This window comes from Balearica regulorum, chromosome 8 (assembly GCF_011004875.1).
Source record: "Balearica regulorum gibbericeps isolate bBalReg1 chromosome 8, bBalReg1.pri, whole genome shotgun sequence".
In the NCBI taxonomy this organism is placed as follows: Eukaryota; Metazoa; Chordata; class Aves; order Gruiformes; family Gruidae; genus Balearica; species Balearica regulorum.
Genome location: NC_046191.1, coordinates 11,236,759 through 11,253,833, shown reverse-complemented (window position 1 = coordinate 11,253,833; position 17,075 = coordinate 11,236,759). Strand labels below are relative to the sequence as shown.

The window sequence follows — 17,075 nt, the reverse complement described above, 5'->3', positions numbered from 1 at the left end:
CCTGGCTGCACAGAGGGACTTCAAGGGGCCATCCCAAAGCACCCTCCTGCCCCAAGCAGAGTAAGCTTTCTCAGCAGAGACCAGTCTGATGAGATCTTAAGCACTCTGGATGATGCGGGCTGCGGGCTCCGGTATTACAGCGGCCCGAGTGCCCAGGAGTTTCTGCTGGCACCCATGTGTCCCTGCAGCTGCCGGTTCTGCTCAGGCAGGGGGTGAGCCTGCATGAGAGCTGGGACGCAGCATCCTGGCTTGTCCGGTCCCTCTGTCACCATGCTCTGCAGATGTCTCCTAGTGACAACCTTGACTGTTCTTACTTATGTCGTCCCCAGACGGTGCCAATAAAGAGGATTTTAGACTTCGGCCCGAGCAGGGATGTTATTCATTCCCAATGAGCTGACTTTTCACCGCATAAAACATATAATCCAGACTCAAATCAAAGCAAGGTCGGTGCAGTGACTGGCCAGCCTGTCTCTGGGGGATTAGCATGTTATTTCAAAGACAAATCAATCTATTTTTTCCTCTCCTTCATCATCTGAACGTTTTTTGCTCCCCATTCCTCCCCATCTCCCCCTCTCCCTTTCATTACTGCCTTGAATTTCTCGAGGGGGGGGCTCTCCTCCTTCCGGAGAACATGGACAGACCTCTTCTCCCCAGGGAAGGCTGCAAAATGTCAGCCTCCCGCCCAGTCCCTGATGCCGCTCATTCAGAGCCTGGAACCAGGTACATCAATAATTCACCACATGCTTTCCTGAGCCCGGCCATTTGCTGAGCCTCTACCACTGGCAGTCCTGGTTCCCCTCCCAGTTTCGAGGCTGTTTGGTCGGAATCTGCTTGTGCTGCGACCCACTGACTCCAGCCGTTCTGGCCTGAGCACTGGTGTTACTCACAAGGGGCTGATTTTTCATGCTGGCCCCAAAAAAACATTTTATTTTGAGTCCCTGGCTAGAAAATTTACTGACCAAAGGGGCTGGAGCCCCCACGGCTCTACACTATGGTTAGGCAGCATTGCAATCCAATATCCTGGGAGATTTTTTGGGTGCCAGCTCAGTCAGAAGTCCAGCTTTAAGTTGCAGATGCTGTAGGGCACGAAATCTGCTTTCCTCTTGCTAGAACCTAAATTCAAGAGCTCCAACAAAGAGAGAGGAAAAGGATGCTGCTGAGATGTTCTCTGCGGGTTTCCTGGCACCTGTGCTTTGTTTTGTGGCAGAGAAGGTAAGTGCTGGAAGGTATCACGTCTCAGTCCGAGGGGACGCCACCTCCTTGGCTGCTTCCACTTGCATGCTTTTGTGTAGGTGCTCTCCTCTGCCCACTATGCCCAAAACACACATTCAGCAGAAAAACTGCCTTTCCCTGGGCATCTTCCCCTCTCTTGGATGCTCCTGTGCCTCTTTGACATCATTGCTTTGACTCTGAACAGTCAATGCTGTGCCCTCACTAACGTGGGTAACTCTGCCTGAGCTTTGCAGAGATGACAGCGGAGCTTTGCAAGACCCAATGAGCATCAAGGAAGTCCTCTGATGACATGAAGATATACAAGAGCAGCAGAAGCTTTATGGCCAATTAACGATGGGAAAGGAGCTAGAGAGCAGAGTGCAGGTGGCCACCAAGCTCCTGCTCTGGCCACCCAGAGGATTTGCTGCTCTGAAGCTGCCAAAGCCAAGCTTAGCAGCAGCCAAGCTCCCTGCTACAGCCCCCAGCTTGCTGGAAGCATGGCTGTTTCTGCCTTTCCCGTGACGCTGCTGCTGTTCAGAGCAGAGGCAGGAGAGAGAGGACACGGGGAACAACGCAGCCTGCAGCTCCCCTGCCTAATGCACTCAGGAGCAGAGGGATCCATTGCCCAGGATAGTTATTCTGGTGGATCCAATGTCCACGAAGGGGCAGAGAGCATTGCCTTATGAAATATTTGGCTTTGCAAGCAAGAGGACTCATACCTTGGTTTGGTTGCCCACAGAGTTGAGCCCCATTTTTAGATTCTCCAGTGCCTAATAAGGTCTCCAACAAAGCGTAAGTTTGAGCTGGAGCTTTTCGCATCAAACTGTTCAAATCCCCTGTGGATTCTCCACTGACTCAGTAGTGCTGAGTTATTGCTGTGCTCCTCTTTCAGCAGGGACTCTAGTAAAGTTGCTTTTCACCAGCCAGCCAGTTATTTAATGAAACTTTCCAGAACGGACAATCTCAGGAACCTCCTTCAGGTGTGACTGCAATTGTCCATGTACTCAAAAGAGAAATGCAAGGACTGAAAGTACCATCTCCCCTCCCCAAACATGGGCTGAATTCAAAGATCAGGTGCAGGATAGGTGCTGTCACCCTCACTTTGACACAGGAACGGCTCTGCTTGCCTGTATGTCCCTGTATCTGCTCAGGGATGCGTAAGGCTAAAGCAGGGGATGCTGAGGGTGCTGCAGCTTCTCTGCCCTGCGTCTACTGCCAAAAGGAATGGCAATCCCCGAGAAAGACCTCGCTCCAGCCTTGATTCATGATCAAGGATGCCTGCACCCAGCACTTTGCCGTGCCCTCCCCAGGGCACCCCGTGACACATTGCCTCTGCCTGCCGTGCTCCGCAGGCACCGGGTGTTTGGACCTGGCAGGGCTGGGGGTCCTGGAGGACCTTAGCAGGAGGCTGGGGAGGCGTGAGCATGGGGAGCCAGCAAGCCCTGCCTCAGGGATGGGGTCTGTGGGGCAGGATGGAGGTTGGGAGGCTCCTTTGTACAGTTGAAGAGGGGACACCCAGGAGCAAAGGGGCAGGAGGAACAAGGAGATAGTCTGGGGCAGCAGTGAGGGAGAAAAATGGAGTGAGGTGGTTGGGATTGGGGAGATCCAAACTCCCCCTCACGCCCAACCAGAGAATTAGGGCTGTCGGGAGCTGTTGATCCCCCTCTCCCACACACACAATGTTACATCTCTGGCTTGCCAGGGCTGCCTTCCTCTGGCCCCATAAGATTAGCAAAGTGCTGAGCCTCTGCCTTGCCACAGGGATTTCTGCACCCTTCCAGCAAAAGCATTTGCTGTGCAGGCCAGCAATTAAGCACAGAGGAGCTGCTGGGCGAAGACCCTCGGCTTCCAGGAGAAACAGTCACCTCCCCAGCGTGGACTCTAAAAGCAGAGAGCGGTCCAGAAAGTTACTCAGCCCCACACTGGAGAGTGGCATCCATCCCGGCCAGCCTGGCTGCCGTGGTGCTGAGCTCAGCAGAAAGCAGCCCCCTGGCCGATCACCCCCCTCTCAGCCGCTGAAGCTCCCTCCCCTTAATTAGAGATGCTAAAATAACCAGGGAATCATTTTGCAGGCTACAAGAGCATGAATAAATGATGGCAAAGTGAGGCGTAAACAACGCTCCCGTCAGCCTTTTGCGTCAGGTCTGCCCTGGCTTTGGAGAGACGAGCGGGTTCCAGGGTCTGGCTGGGTGGGAAGCCGGAGTCGGGCCAGGGCTGGGGCTCGTCCCTCCGCCCTCCGTCACCCAGGGTCCCGCTCCTCCTCCCTGGGCAGAGAACCAACCGTCGTTTGTACCATAACCCCTTTGTATCGTCCCAGCCTTTTACCCTCTGCATTTAAACACACTTTGCAAATGGTAACTAAAATGTAGATAACTCTGGGTGGGGAATGGTCTTCTACGGCAGGAGGGAGAAATTAAACACTGGATGAACTTCACTTTTTCAGGAAAAAAGAAAAAGTTCTGTAATGGAGAGAAGATAACACACAGATTCTGCAAGCTAAAAAACAACGCAGAAGAGGCTGAAAGCTGGGCAAATTCAGACGCAAAGAGAAGCTCCAAAATCTCAGCGATGGAGCGTAATTAACGGTGGAACAAGGGAGCGGTGGAGCCCGTCTCAGACGAAGGCACGACACCCAGGCACCACCGGGAGAGGCCCCCTGGGGCGGGCAGACCTGCCTGCCGCACCCCACACTGCTTGCGATGGGCACACAGGGCACGGCTGATTGGCCGGGAGGTTACAATGCCACAGAGCTGATTGGCTGGGAGGTCACAATGCCCCGTGGCCGATTGGCTGGGAGGTCACAATGCCGCGTGGCTACTTGGCTGAGAAGCTACAGTGCCACGGGGCTGATTGGCTGGTTGGCCAAATCGTTGGATGCTAGTTGGCTGTGTGGCCTTATTACTGCATGCTGATTGGCTGGGACAAAAAAATAACCCTAATAAAAAACCAGCTTTGATGAAAGTCAGAGCATTCCAATTTATAATATTCCTCCCCATACCCGGTACTGCTGGTCTTTACAGTCATCTGCGCTATTTTGCCAGCCCTACTGAGCTGCAGTTCCTCAGGCCGCTAGGACCATCACTGTCACAGCTGCCATCGTCCCAGGCCATGCTCAGCAGCAGGTTTCAGGAGCCAGAGTTCAGACACCTGGAGGATCTCAGCTGGGTCATTCGTTACCATCCATTTCAACAATTTATTCCAAGGCCATTTCCATGGGCACATCTATGTGGGGGGAAAAAAAAAAAGGCTCCAGCCTGAAACCTCTTCCATAGTAAAAAACCAACATCATTAACTCAGCTTTTATTTTATGGCTTTATCAGGGCTCTCTCAGTAGCTGGGGAGCTGCCCACCCCAGCTCAGGATTTGGGTCTATTCAGGAGGCGTACAGCGCTCTCTCAGAGGCTGCTCCATGGGTTTGTCCTCTGCCTTCAGCTGCTTTACAAGGAGGTCAGTGTACTCCCCATGATGGATGCTGACGTACCTCAGCTCTCGGCAGTGTGGAAAGCCCATGTGGGGACCCCAGCCAGACCCCAGTGCTGTCCTCAGTGTGGGTCAGTTGGGGCACAATGGGATGAGGGGAAGGTTGCACCACACTGACCTTCTCTTTAACAGCCCACCCATCCCGGCTCCCCTCCACGACAGCGTGTCCTCACACATCGCTCCGTGCATAGGAGCCAGCAGCAGACAGCGGCAAAGTTTTGGCAGAGGCATCGGCAGTCCCGGCACAAGGCTGCGCCACTTGAAGCCACCTGATGCAAGAGCAGAACATGGTGGCTCAGGCACTGCACCATGGTTCAGCTGGAAACCAAATGTTGCACCCAGCTCGTCTTCAGGAGAGACAGATGGAGACACAGCAACTCTCCCCTTGCACGGCAGCAAAAAAGGAGTAACTTGCTAGCTGCTTTCCTGGTGGGAAGGTGAGGTGGAGGGGAGCCTGAATTTTAGCAAAGCTCCTACTAACACAAGCACCAGCGTGGGAACCACTCTCAGCCTTGGGCATCTGCTCCATGCTGCAAATCCATGTGTGTTGGGCTGGCAAGATGTCTCTCCTGGGGTGCTGGTTGGGCTTTGTCTGTTCACACTGGGCTCCTTTCAACCCCCAGATCAAATCCATAAATAACAGAAGCAAACTGTTCCCTCTGTGCCATCGCCCATCGCCGGCAAGCAAAGGTAGGGACTAGAAACAAGCAGCACAGAGAAATGGCTGTTCTGTTCTTGCACAGCGATGGCTGGACCATGCTGGGTGGACAAAGAGAGGAGGTGAAGCCACACAAAGCTGCACCATGGTAGCACTGAGAGCACCTGTGTGGGGGTGAGAGCCTTGATGTCCCATGGGGCCAGGGGTCCAGCTCTGCCTCCCCCAAACCACTCTGGACCCACCAAGGGGAAGGGAAGGACATGGGATGGGTCTGTTGCGGGGCAGCTGAAAGGCTGGGAGAGACACTTGGAGGCCTTTGGAGGGAGAAGAGGGGTTATGGGGGAAGCAATGGGAGAGGCGAACCTGCTGAATGCACCTTTGCCCAAAAGCCAGAGAGGTGCCTCCACCCTCTGTCCCTGGGGACTGCTTTGGGGTGGCTCTGCTCCCCTTCTGCCAGCAGACAAAAGACGGGACATGCCAAGCAGTGGGGCTTTGAAAACCCAGCAACTGGGCTCTGTCCTGCTGGTGGCCTCACAACTGGCCAGGACCTGTGATGTGATGCTGGGGAGGGAGACGAGGAGGAACAAGTCCAATAATCTGACGCACTTCCTCAGCCCTCTCTTTGCCAGTCTCCAGCACTGGTGGCCGTGCAGGGGACACAAATCACTGGGGTTGGCTCTTTTCTGCAGCTGTTTCTCTGCTCTGTCCCATCTCCTTGGGCAATGCTACATCAAGATGAGTCTGGACCTACTCACCAGGGACGTCAGCAAGTTGGCCAAAGCTGGGGACAAGTTATGCAGCCCTCATTCCCCAGCTCCTAACCCACGATGGAGACACACGGTCGCCGTCCCCAGGCAGCGGCATTCACCCTCACCCCACAGAAGCAAGAGGGGCCCGGCTGGGCTGGACTTGGGGCTCAGAAATGCAGCCGCCTGCATTTATTTTGCCTAACAACAGTGATCTCTCTGTGTATTTTCATTCTGTTTTCCTAGGCTCAGCTGCCTCCTCAATGAAATGTTTCCAAAGCAGCCTGGCTTGGCGGCTCGCCAGCCCCGGCTGCCAGATGAATGGGCGGAGGAGGAGGGACCCATTCCTCTTCTTGACACAGCATCGCTGCACAAGAGGCCTCTGTTGACATTGGGACTGGCTGTTCCCCCTCTCCTGAGAGGCTCTGCCTGGCCCTCGGCAGGAGCAGCACACAGGGCCAAGGCAGCAGGCTGCATGTGACGTGGGACCGGGGTCTGTCCTCCTCCGGGGTTGGCACTGCCACGGACACCAGGGTACCACGGCCCAGCACTGCCAGGACCTGATGTCAGCCCCAGCTCCTTGACCTGGACCCTGCCCTGCTGAGCCAGCCCCCCTGACAGCTCAGCACTCCTTGGGGCTCTCTGACTCCTACTCACAGCATCCCTCCCCAAGGCATCAGTGTCCCCCAAAATACCTCTACTCCACCCTGCTCAGAGCAAAGCCCTCCCTCAGCACCACTGGAGTACAGACATTGACACAGGTTTTGAAGAGCTCTGGGTCTCCAGCACCTTTCAGGGGAGAGCGATGCCACGGGGGCCCCAAGCACAGCACCCCCAAACCCTTCAGGCCTTTGGACAATAACATATGGAGCAGCATCAGCTTTACCCTGGCCATTACTCAGACACACGGGACTTCACCCAAACAGTGCCACAGCTCTTTCCCACATCTCTGTTTGTCTACCCAAAGCAAAACACCAACCCAAGTCTTCAGGGATGGACATACATCTCCTGGGAGGTAGCCAAATGGTAACAGTGCAGCACAGCACCACTGGGCTACCCACCCAGCACCAGACATGAACACTCTATTTGCCACTGCTAATTGCAGATCTGGTCATTAGGAAGCAATGGCAAATCTTTGTGTGCCCCACTCATCAGAATGTCATGTCCCTGCCAGGGACACCTTTAGGAGCCGTGCAAGGAAAAGGATGTGAAATTTAACAAAAGGGCTGAGGAAGCATCAGAAGGCAAAAGAAAGAGACAAAAGTCATCTGCACCCTTCCAGTCTGCACCTCTCACCCCTGGCCGGCTCCCCTGGCATCTGCTGCTGGTGACCAGCACCCAGCTGCTGCCAGCCAAGGACCAGAGGCTGGGGCAGAGCAGCACCCAGCAGCACACCGCAGGGCCACAGACTGCTCCCACCAGCCGTGGTGGGGAGAGGGCTCTGCCTGGATCTGGTGGAAAAGAGGCCAACCATGCATCGATAAGATGAATTAGTTGTCTCAGCAGCACCAGCAAAATGAGTGAGAGGAGTGGAGCCCGTGAGGCCCGGCCTGCTTTGTTTCAATTACAGCAGCTGCCAGAAGAAAAAGATAACCTCAATATTGATGGCAGGAGCAGCAGACAGAGGTGCCCTTGTGGGCTGCTGGGAGCAGGTAGGGGAGGAAGGGGAGGAGGAGGAGGAGGAGGAGGAGGAGGAGGAGGAGGGAGGGAGCAAGACAAATGGAGGAAGGGGAGCAGGGTCTCAGCCAGCACCCACGGGAGAGCCTGGCTGGCTTCCCCGGGCTGGTGAGAAAGACCCACTTGATCTCACTGCCCTCATCCCCACAGGGAGCAGCTCTTGTTCACCCTGGCTCTTGCCCTAGTCGTTGGGCAGAGCATCCTCCCGCAGAGACACGGTGGAGGGGTGCAGCCTCCCAGGGCAGAAAGTCAGCTCAGAGCATCATCATCAGGACACACACCACGGCATGGCGGTGAATAATGCTGAGCAGAAAAAACATCCGTTTGCTCCCCACTCAGGCCGTGGGGCCCGGAAAGGAGATGGAGCGGTCAGGGGAGGTGTTGAGTGGGGCTGTGTGGGACGGTGGATGGAGCCGGAGTGAAGGCTGAGACAGGCATGGGGGCAGCCTGGGGTGCGGGCAGGCACGGCTGCCTGCCAGGGATGCAGCACCCAGCTGCTTGAGGGCTGGGGAACCCCACGATGTGCTCGCAATGGGGACCAGGCTGGGCACCGGGAACAAGATGCCCAAGATGACCTTGGGCTGCATATGGGAACTTCGGCCCCACGACAGCAGCTCAGGGCAGGCACCCCAACATCACACCTACAAGCCAGAGATCGAGGTGCCAAGCCTAACTTCCTCCTGGCAGCGCAGGGTTAATATCCTGCCCTGGGAGGGCGATTAAGCCCTGGGTTCTCCTCTGGCAGGAGGTAACCAGAAGGTATGAAGAGATGGGGTCTCTTGGGTCTCCAACCCATTTACCTCCAGGTGTCTGCACAGGGGAACACAAATCACCTCCAGCTGCTGCTTTACAGGTCCACATCCAGCCCCAAGTCCCTCCCTGTGTCCAGTGAAAATCCCAGGGCCAGCCCAGTGCTGAGCAAGGCCCCCATCCTCTCTGGGGAAGGGGCACCAGAGGCCAGGCTGAGCAGGGTTCGCTTCACAGAGGTTTTATTTGTACTCTGGACATCCGCATCGCCCTCCCATCTCACTTCTCCTCCAGGAGAGACCCCAGGATCCCCGTCCCCGTCCTCCCAGGGCTGTGGGCCCTGGATGCAGCCCCTAGGTCTCCAAGAGGGAACAAGGCCACCATCTTGCGGCCACCCATCACCACTGCACATACCTGTGTGCAAGGCCTGGAGGGTCCCCAGGATGTGACAGCTATGGGGGTACAGGGTTTGGACCATGGGGAGCTGCGACCTCCTACCGCTCCTAATGCCCCCGTCCCCTGGGATCACATCCTGTGGGGTACACGCTGTTCCTCCCCTCGCTCCTCAGCCAGGACACCCAGGGGTGCCAGGACAGGCAGAGCGTGCTGGCAGTGCTGCTCCCATCCCAGTTCTGGCGTCTCCATCCCTGCCCTGCTCCTCCGTGCAGTGTCAGCCAGCAGTGACCAGGGACCTCCCGGTTTGCACGGCGGGCTTCATTGAGCACAGAAAGGCAGGCGGCAGCAGAAGGCGGCTCAGAACTGAGCCCTGGGGCTGAAAATGCAGCACCTCGTGGGGTCTGAGGGGGATTTTCATCCCTGGTCACAGCGCAGGAGTATGACCCACATGGGGGATGCTGGAGCGGGTTGTTATACCAACACTACTGGTGACCAGCAACCCAAAGCAAGTCCTTTCATGCCTCTGGGAAGCGAGTTGTCATGGTCTGCACACTACAGGGTTCTTCTGCAGGGCTGCCCGGCCTGGCTTAGTGCTCATTTCCCTCCTTCTGTTTCTGCCCCTTGGGATGTGGCTGGCCGTGGTCTCCATGGTGGTGGTGAGCATGGGCGGCAGGTTCATGGTCCCCGCTCGGGTCTGTAGCTCTCTCGCTGCTGACCACGTGGTGGTGGTGAGGATGGAGGGGGTTGTGCTGGTGGACGGGGGTCTCTGACTCCTTCCCCTCTTGTTCAGGAAGCGGGCTCATGGTACTGTTAGCCTGGGGAAAGTAACACAAGGGCTGCAGTGTGTGAATGCAGACAGAGCCCTGCAGCGAGCCTGCGAGCACGCCTGTGAGCTGGGATGAAAGCAGAATAGCATCTGTCATATAGAAAGCTGTGTGGGTCAGAGCAAAGGCTCTCCAGCCCTGACCCAGGGCATGGGGAGGACAGGAGAGGCTGAAGCGCACAGAAGAGCACAAGCCTCTGCACCTGCATCCCTTGGCTCAAGCTGTCTGTGGTCCAGGAAACTCCTGAGCTAGGAAGGGACTTTGCATTTAATATTTCCAGATGGATTTTTCACCTAGGAAGTGACTAATCGCCTGCTGAACCCAGAGCTACGTCCTTTTCTTTGCTCTGAGCTTGCCACCTCTGGGTCCATTGCCTTTCTTAGATGAGCACAGCTAGCGACCCTAGTTAGCGTTTCCAGATCTGGGCTGTGACCCCTTTAGTCCCCTCCTTCTCAGCCTGAAAGCTCTGACCTATTTAACTGCCCTTCTTCCAGACCTTTCATCACCTTCCCTCTCAACCGTGGCCGAGGGCGGCTGCCAGCCCAGAGCCTGTCCGCAGTGTGAAGGTAAGGTCGTTTTCTTCCTGATGTGTGATGCCAGGGGAGAGAAGGGAGCCCGGCTCAAGCGAGCAGCCCTGCTCCTTACCTCCTGGGTGGTGTTGGGGTAGAGGGAGCAGTTGCCACAGAAGTCCTTGCTGTGGGTGAAGCGGATGGCTGACTCCACGTAGGGGAAGTGGAGGAAGCTGTAGGGCAGCTGGATGTGGAAAGCCAGGCGGCCACACCTGCGGGGAGAAGCCATTCCCGGGTCCAGCCATGGGCAGAGCTTTGGGAAGCCCACCAAATGCTCTGTAACCCCCCCAGGAAAGCCTCAGCTGGGATGGAGGATGCTCACCGGTCATAGATGAGGAAGTCGTCCTTGTCGCCCCCCAGGACCTGCCAGATGTCAGGCTCGTCCAGCTCTGGCTGGAAGACGGGGACACCCGGCGGTGCCTGGCGCTCCAGCTCCCTGAACATGGCACGGGAGAGCGGCGCCTTCTCGTTGACGATCATGTAGCGGACGTCGGCCGTGCCCTGCCGGACCAGCCTGTCCCGCAGGCCCCCGAGGCTGCGGGGAAGGAGGCGCTGGAGGGGGGTCCCAGCATGGGGGGGCCCCCACACTGTCCCCCAAGGTGGCGGGGCTGGGTTTGGGGTGGGGGGAGTGGGGCTTACCTGTGGGCCTGCTGCAGGCAGAAGTGTCAGCTGGCCTTTAGCAGGGCCACCACCGTCACCTGCCCTGCCACCCCCGCCATGGGGCTCAGGCCATTGACGCTCCATGCCGGCGCCTCCTGGCAGAGCCGGCTGCTGTTGGCCACCCCCTCGGAGGCCGAGGCTAGCCCCAGCCCCAGCCAGGTGGCCAGGGCCAGCACCAGCAGCCCCATCCTGGACCCCTGGCCCTGGCAGGGGGAAACGGGGCGTTAGTCTCGCCTCTGCCCCGGGGCTCAAGCTGGCAGGGTCCTCCCAGCCCCAAACTGCCTCCCCGCACCCCCCCTCTGGGGTAGACGAAGTCTGGTGGGCAGTATCATACTGGTCCCAGCATGGCACTGGGAGCTGGGCCCCTTGTGCCAGCGGGGTGAGGAAAGGGGCATGAGGCGGGGGGATAGGGGTGCCCAGCTCCTGATGAGCACTGTGCCCTCGCCTCTGGCTTTCGTGGGTACCTGCTGCGACAGCTGGGTGCCCCAGTCTCCCCCGGCAGCGAGGCACCCACTCCATGTGTTGGAGGAGGAAGGTCCCGCTCCCCCTGTGGGCCTTTTCCACCTCCGCACCCCAAAAGCCAGACCCAGCCATGGCCAGGGGTCTGTCTTTGCTCCAGAGGTGGGCAGGGATGCAGCTCCCATCATCCTGGCCACCAGCAAGGAGTCAGTGGGACAGGGATGGTTTCACCTTGAGGTCACCTTGAGAGTTCTCGATGCCCCACAAAGCACTTAAGGGGTGCACAGACCCTTTAACCCCTCTGCCCCCAATATCTACCTGAAGCCCCTTCCTCCCACAGCCCCTAACCCCGTCCACCCTAAGATATGCCCCATCCCTCCAGGATCCAGCACGCTTGACAGGCAGGGAGAGGATGCAGGGCTGGAGTGGACGATTGAAGGAAGTGGGGAGGGAGCAGGAGACTGTGGGGTCTGGTCAGGATGGATGTACCCCCAATCCCCAGCCCTCTCCCCCGCGAGAACGAGCCCTCAATACCGCACTTCACTGCCGTCCTCCGGCCAGACCTTGTTCCCAGCCCCAGCAGCTCCGGCAATACCCAGCTGGCCCGGGTCTCCCTTTTATCTTCTGTCCACTCTCCCCGCCCAGGAGGGAGGAGAAGAGCCTGGCCAGAGCGGAGCAGGGACTGCGCCCCGCAGGCCCCCACCGCCCGGCTCGGGGGACGGCAACAAGGCAGGCACTGTCCCCCGCCGTGCCACGCGGCTTCGGGGTCCTGCTGCCGCAGCCCAGCCTGAGCCGTGCTGGGGCAAAGCAGTGCCTGGTGCTGGGCTGGCGCAGAGGGTGCCAGGCGGTGCTCTGGGGAAAAGCTGGGCACGACTGCTTGAAACCCCTCCACAGGCACAGGAGGGCCGGTGGCACTGCCAAGGGCACCGCTTGCACCAAAGGGTTGCAGGACTGTGGGGTGACATCGAACGGTGCCCCTCGTGCACCAGGTCCCTGGGGAGCTGCCGGTGCAGCCTCTGTCCCCCTGCAGCCGAAAAGACAGGTGCCTGCCCTGTACCCCTGGGGTGCCCGAGCTCCCTGCCCCACGGGGTGCCACCCCAAAGGCTGTGCCGTCCGGGTGTGCGGTGTCACGGCCACTCTTGGGCTGTGCTTGGCCCTGGCGTCTGGTCCCGTGCCTCCTGTCCAGCCCCGCACCAGGGGGGCTGTGGTGGCGTGAGGAGCCGGTGCTCCCTTGGGAAATCACAGCTCCAGTGGATTCCCCCTGCCCCCCCCCAACCAAACAAGAAGAACTCACCGCTTCAGCCGCACACGGCCATCTCTGCAAATATTTGAGCAGTTTATCGTGCGTGGGCTCTGTACAAAAACATGATAAGGCAGGGAAGGGCAGCAGACATGGACACAACAGGGGCAGTAACACAGTCCCAGACATACGGGATTTGTGGGATTTGTCCGAAAACAGCTATGAGCAGCAGGGAGAGAGGGGATTGTTGTTGGGGGGCTTGAGGGGCTCAGGGATGTCAGCAAGGCTTGGGATGAGGGAGCAGGCACAGCTGTGTGGAGTCAGCCTGAAGCAAACCCATCCCGTGACCAACGTTAGACCCTCCGCAGGGCTGTCACCCCCATCAGCTCCTCCCACGCCCCTGCGGGTACCCTGCGAAACACTGAGCAGGGGCATGTACCCCCCACTGCATGCCTTGCCCCGATGGGATTTGGGCCGCGGGGAATGACCCAGCACAGACACGAGCCATTTCATCATGGGTCCCTGGGGACAACCAGCCACCGCCCGGCAGTCAGTTCATCTCCTCCCTTCGCTCATCCCTGATTCGGTGGCGGCGGTGCCTGCGGTTATCAGTCTGGGCATTTTTGTTCTGCAAACACAGCCTGGCACCTCCAGGGTTGATAGAAACTTTTCGGTGTCCGCAGTGTCCGGCAGCCACACGTCCCTGGCTTTAAACATGCCGGAGCAGCTCTCACGCCGCACCGGCACAACCCCACGCCGCGTGTACCGGCCCTGTCCCTGCCCAGGACGGCACCCACGGGTTCCTCCCGCTGGAGAGGCTTCCCCACGGCAGGGCAGGTCGCTTTGCCGCCTCCCTGGCATCGCCAACCCCCTTCCCCGTCCCGCCACGGCCTGTTGCATGCCGGGGAGGAGCAAACCGCACCGCCTCTCCGGGGCCAGCCCCTGCCCCGGCATCCCCTTCGCCCGCAGCCTTGACCCCGGTGAGCCGCAGGCCGAGGGCGAGCCGGGGCCCTGCAGGCCCCCACGGGCGCGGGGGTGGCAGGACTGGGGGTGCCGGGCGGGGCGGCGGGGAGAGGCGATGGTGGGAGCAGAGCGGGACCCATGCTGATCCCGCAGGGCGCAGCGGGGGGGAAGGAGGGCGGGGAGGGAGCGGGGGGAGTGCCATCCCCTGCCCATGTGCTTACCGGGGCAGGGGTCCCAGCAAGGGCTCCCCCTCCCCGGGCTGGTGCGGAGCAGCTGGGGGTCCCAAGGGGGCACTGCTGGGCCCCCTGTTCCCCCGTGGCTGGTGGGGTGCCCGGGTGCAGCACAGCCTCCCCCCCCCCAGCCTGGCAGAGGGAACGCTTAGCGCACAGACCGTTCTCGGGGGGCAGGAGGAAGGGAATATTTAAGCAGGTCACCCCCCCAGCCCGATGCACATTCGTGGGGCCTGGCCAGGGCGGCTGGTGCATGGCATGGGGTCAGGAAGCCTCAGCAGGATGCTCTTAAGAGTTGATGCCAGGTAGGTTTTTGGACAGAGCTTTTGTCCCCCGTTCAGCGTGACAGGTATTTGGGGAGAAGAGAGGTCGCTTTCCCCCCAGCATCCCACCTATGTCACCCCCCGTGGCCCTAGGGCAAGGTCACTCCTAGGGCGTGGTGGCTCCATGCTGTCCTTGTTGGGAAGGGAAGGGCACATCAGCCTGCCGTGACCCCACTGCTCCCCCCCTGCCATTTGTGGGGCCCCACTGACAATCCCGGGGCAGCACAAGAGCCTGTTAGCTGTAACCAGCATGTTGCTCTGTGTTTACCAGTCCAACCTCCACGTTCCCGGTTGCTGGTACAGGACATCCCCCCACAACCCTTGTCCCCATAGTCTGGCTTACACACGGAGCACGCCTCCCTCACCTGGATTCCCCCGGCAACCTCCCTGCGGCACCCTCGAGGGACACATGGCTGCAGAGGGGACCCGCTGCAGTCAAGGCTCGGGGCTTTCCTCCTCTGCAACCCCCAGGCGTGCGGAGCAGGGCAGCACAGCAAAGGGGTGGGGGGATGGCTCAGCATCCTTGGGCAGCTTTTTGCCGGTGCCAAAAGTGGGTGCCCTTGCACAGTGCGTATTGGCTTGTGAGACCCACTTATTTAAAATACACGTTTAATGGGTGCTAATTTACATACGCGTGCATCTGTGCATGCAAATGCACTCAGGCTTTGTGCAAGGTGGAGGAATGGCTCCTTCCCATGGCCAGCAAGCCCCCCCTGACCCCGTGCGTCCTCCCTGCAGCCTGCCCAGCCATGGCAGCCTTGCTGAGCCGCCCCTGCTTCATCTCCCTCCACGTGCCCTACAGGCAGGGCTGGGCCCAGGACCTGGTCAACACCTTTCGCTTCCAGCCGGTGGCCGTGCGGGAGACGCCGCGAGTCCGGCAGGTCGCCTTGCGACGGGGATCCGCCATCTTCCTTGTCAACGAGCGCCTGGCGCTGGGGCCCACCAGCATCTCCTCCCACGATTTCCTCTACGATGTGGACCCCCGGCCCGCTTTGGGCACAGCCTCCAATGTCTGCTTCGACGTGGATGACGTGCCGGGGCTCTGCAAGCAACTGCAAAGCCGGGGATGCTCCCTGCCGGTGCCCCCCACCGAGGTGAGGGATGATGGTGGCTCCGTCACCTACGGAGTGGCGAGCTCCATCGTGGGCAACGTCAGCCATACCCTTCTGGACAGATCCCGCTACCGGGGACCCTTCCTGCCCGGCTTCCAGCCCATCCAAGGAGCCCCCTTGGCCACCGGGGATGGGATTGCGATCACCCACTTTGACCACATCACATATGTCTGCCCGCCGGGCAGCGCCCGGGCAGCTCTGGACTGGTACCAGTGCTGCTTCGGCTTCCAACGCTTCCTGCTGAACCCACAGGAGAGGCCAGCTGAGGGGTACGTGCTCGGCGGGCAGGGGGTGGGCATGCTGCTCCTCGCGCTGCAGAGTGCCCAGGGTGCTCCGGCACATGGCTGCAAGCTCGTCCTCGCTGAGTCCCTCTCGGAGAACGGCACCAACCAAGTCGACACCTTCCTAGAACAGCACGGTGGTGCCGGGATCCAGCACGTCGGCCTCCGCACCACCGATATCGTTGCCACAACCAGGGCTTTGCAGCAGGGGGGTGCACGGTTCTTCACGCCCCCTGCTGCCTATTACAGCCAGGGGGGCAAAGCAGAGGAGATCCGGGGGGCTGGGCAGGACCCCCAGACGCTGGCAGAGCTGGGCATCCTGCTAGACACCACAGCAGCCAGGGACAAGGGCCAGCCGGGTGCTGATGCCACAGAGAGCCCTTCCCAGGAGTATTTGATGCAGATCTTCACCCATCCCATCTTCTCCGAGGACACCTTCTTTCTGGAGCTCATTGACCGTCGGGGAGCACCAGGCTTCGGGGAAGGCAATATACGGGCACTGTGGAAAGCTGTGCAGGTCTATATGGACCAGCAGCAGTAGTGGCAACACTGCAATCCTCCTCCTTCAGCTCTCCGTCCTCCCCGGTCCAACCCTGGGGCAATATGCTGCTGTAGAGATACCAGCGGGTGCCTGCGGCATGGCCCGGGTGGGCAGGGACCAAGGGAGGTCTCCAGGTCAACCCAGAGCCAACATCAGCGTGACAGCAGGTTGCTTGGAGCCAGGTGCAACGGGACTCTGAGCATCCCCTGGGATGGAGGGCAATTTCTCCCCCTCCCTGGGTTCCCAGTGAGTTATTGGCCTCACGTGAAGAACTTTCTGCCTTAATTTTGTCTTAATCTAATCAGACTTGTGCCTCTAGCGTGGCCAAATACACTGCTGTCAGAGCAACACCCCCAGGCGTAGGAGATGAGGAGCTGCCAGAGGGGAATGGATAACCCAGGGTCCATGGACACCACCCAGAGCATGGCCAGCCCCTGTGTGGGGCAAGTGATAGCCTTTTGCTCCTCCCAATTAAAGAATTAACCTGCAAGTACTGCTTTGAGTTTTTTCTCCTCCCATTTAAGATGTGCCAAGTGCCAGGTGAGGATAAAAGGACCCTTTCCACCCCTCAAGCAGGGGGGCTGTCCCCAGTCTTGCAGTCCCTAAACTGAGGCCACTTGCCCCTTGCAGATCCCTAGGACTGGCCCCTGTCCCTGCCAGCCCCAGGCAGGGACACAACCCTGGGGGGGATGAAAACCTTTGGCAGCCTCCTGGAGAGTCTCCTGGGCTTCTGCCTTTGCAAGGGTGCGCTACTGTGCATCACAGTTAGGGAAAGATACGGCCTCACCACACTGGGGAACAACCTGATGGCAAAGGTAAAAAAAGGGGGATAAAACCTTACAAGCCCAGGGGATAGCTGCTCGCCCCCAGGGGATAGCTGCTCGCCCCCAGGGAGGACCAGCACGGCCCCCGGGGGGCTGATCCCTGCCCTCGCAGTAGAGGTGCTCTGGGTGCTTT

At 59.3% G+C, this 17,075-nt stretch overlaps 2 protein-coding genes across 6 annotated transcripts; one reads left to right on the top strand and one right to left on the bottom strand.

Moving 5' to 3' along the window:
- Positions 1–8,745: 8,745 nt before the first annotated feature.
- On the bottom strand, positions 8,746–12,083 carry LOC142602743 (selenoprotein Pb-like). Of its 2 annotated transcripts, none has more exons than XM_075759560.1 (5): positions 11,963–12,083; positions 10,949–11,172; positions 10,632–10,844; positions 10,386–10,521; positions 8,746–9,731 (listed from the first exon to the last, which is right to left on the bottom strand). In XM_075759560.1, the coding sequence occupies exons 2-5, from the start codon at positions 11,155–11,157 to the stop codon at positions 9,504–9,506; spliced, it is 786 nt and encodes a 261-aa protein (XP_075615675.1). In that variant the 5' UTR covers positions 11,158–11,172; positions 11,963–12,083; the 3' UTR covers positions 8,746–9,503. The 2 variants fall into 2 exon arrangements, with proteins under 2 accessions (XP_075615675.1, XP_075615676.1); XM_075759561.1 differs by having other exon boundaries at positions 11,968–12,037.
- A 1,468-nt stretch (positions 12,084–13,551) lies between these two features.
- Positions 13,552–16,608, top strand: HPDL (4-hydroxyphenylpyruvate dioxygenase like). 4 transcript variants are annotated; one of them, XM_075759555.1, is made up of 2 exons: positions 13,552–13,648; positions 14,923–16,608. In XM_075759555.1, exons 1-2 carry the CDS (start codon positions 13,567–13,569, stop codon positions 16,116–16,118), a joined length of 1,278 nt encoding a protein of 425 aa, XP_075615670.1. In that variant the 5' UTR covers positions 13,552–13,566; the 3' UTR covers positions 16,119–16,608. The 4 variants fall into 4 exon arrangements, with proteins under 4 accessions (XP_075615670.1, XP_075615674.1, XP_075615672.1 ...); XM_075759559.1 differs by having other exon boundaries at positions 13,621–14,166; XM_075759557.1 differs by lacking the exon at positions 13,552–13,648 and adding an exon at positions 13,683–14,166 and having other exon boundaries at positions 14,987–16,608.
- Positions 16,609–17,075: the final 467 nt, after the last annotated feature.

Coding starts and splice junctions, on each gene's coding strand:
- HPDL (XM_075759555.1), top strand. CDS start 13,567: ATGCCGGGGAGGAGCAAACCGCACCGCCTCTCCGGGGCCAGCCCCTGC. Junction 13,649..14,922: donor CGCCCGCAGCCTTGACCCCG/GTGAGCCGCAGG, acceptor TCCTCCCTGCAG/CCTGCCCAGCCATGGCAGCC.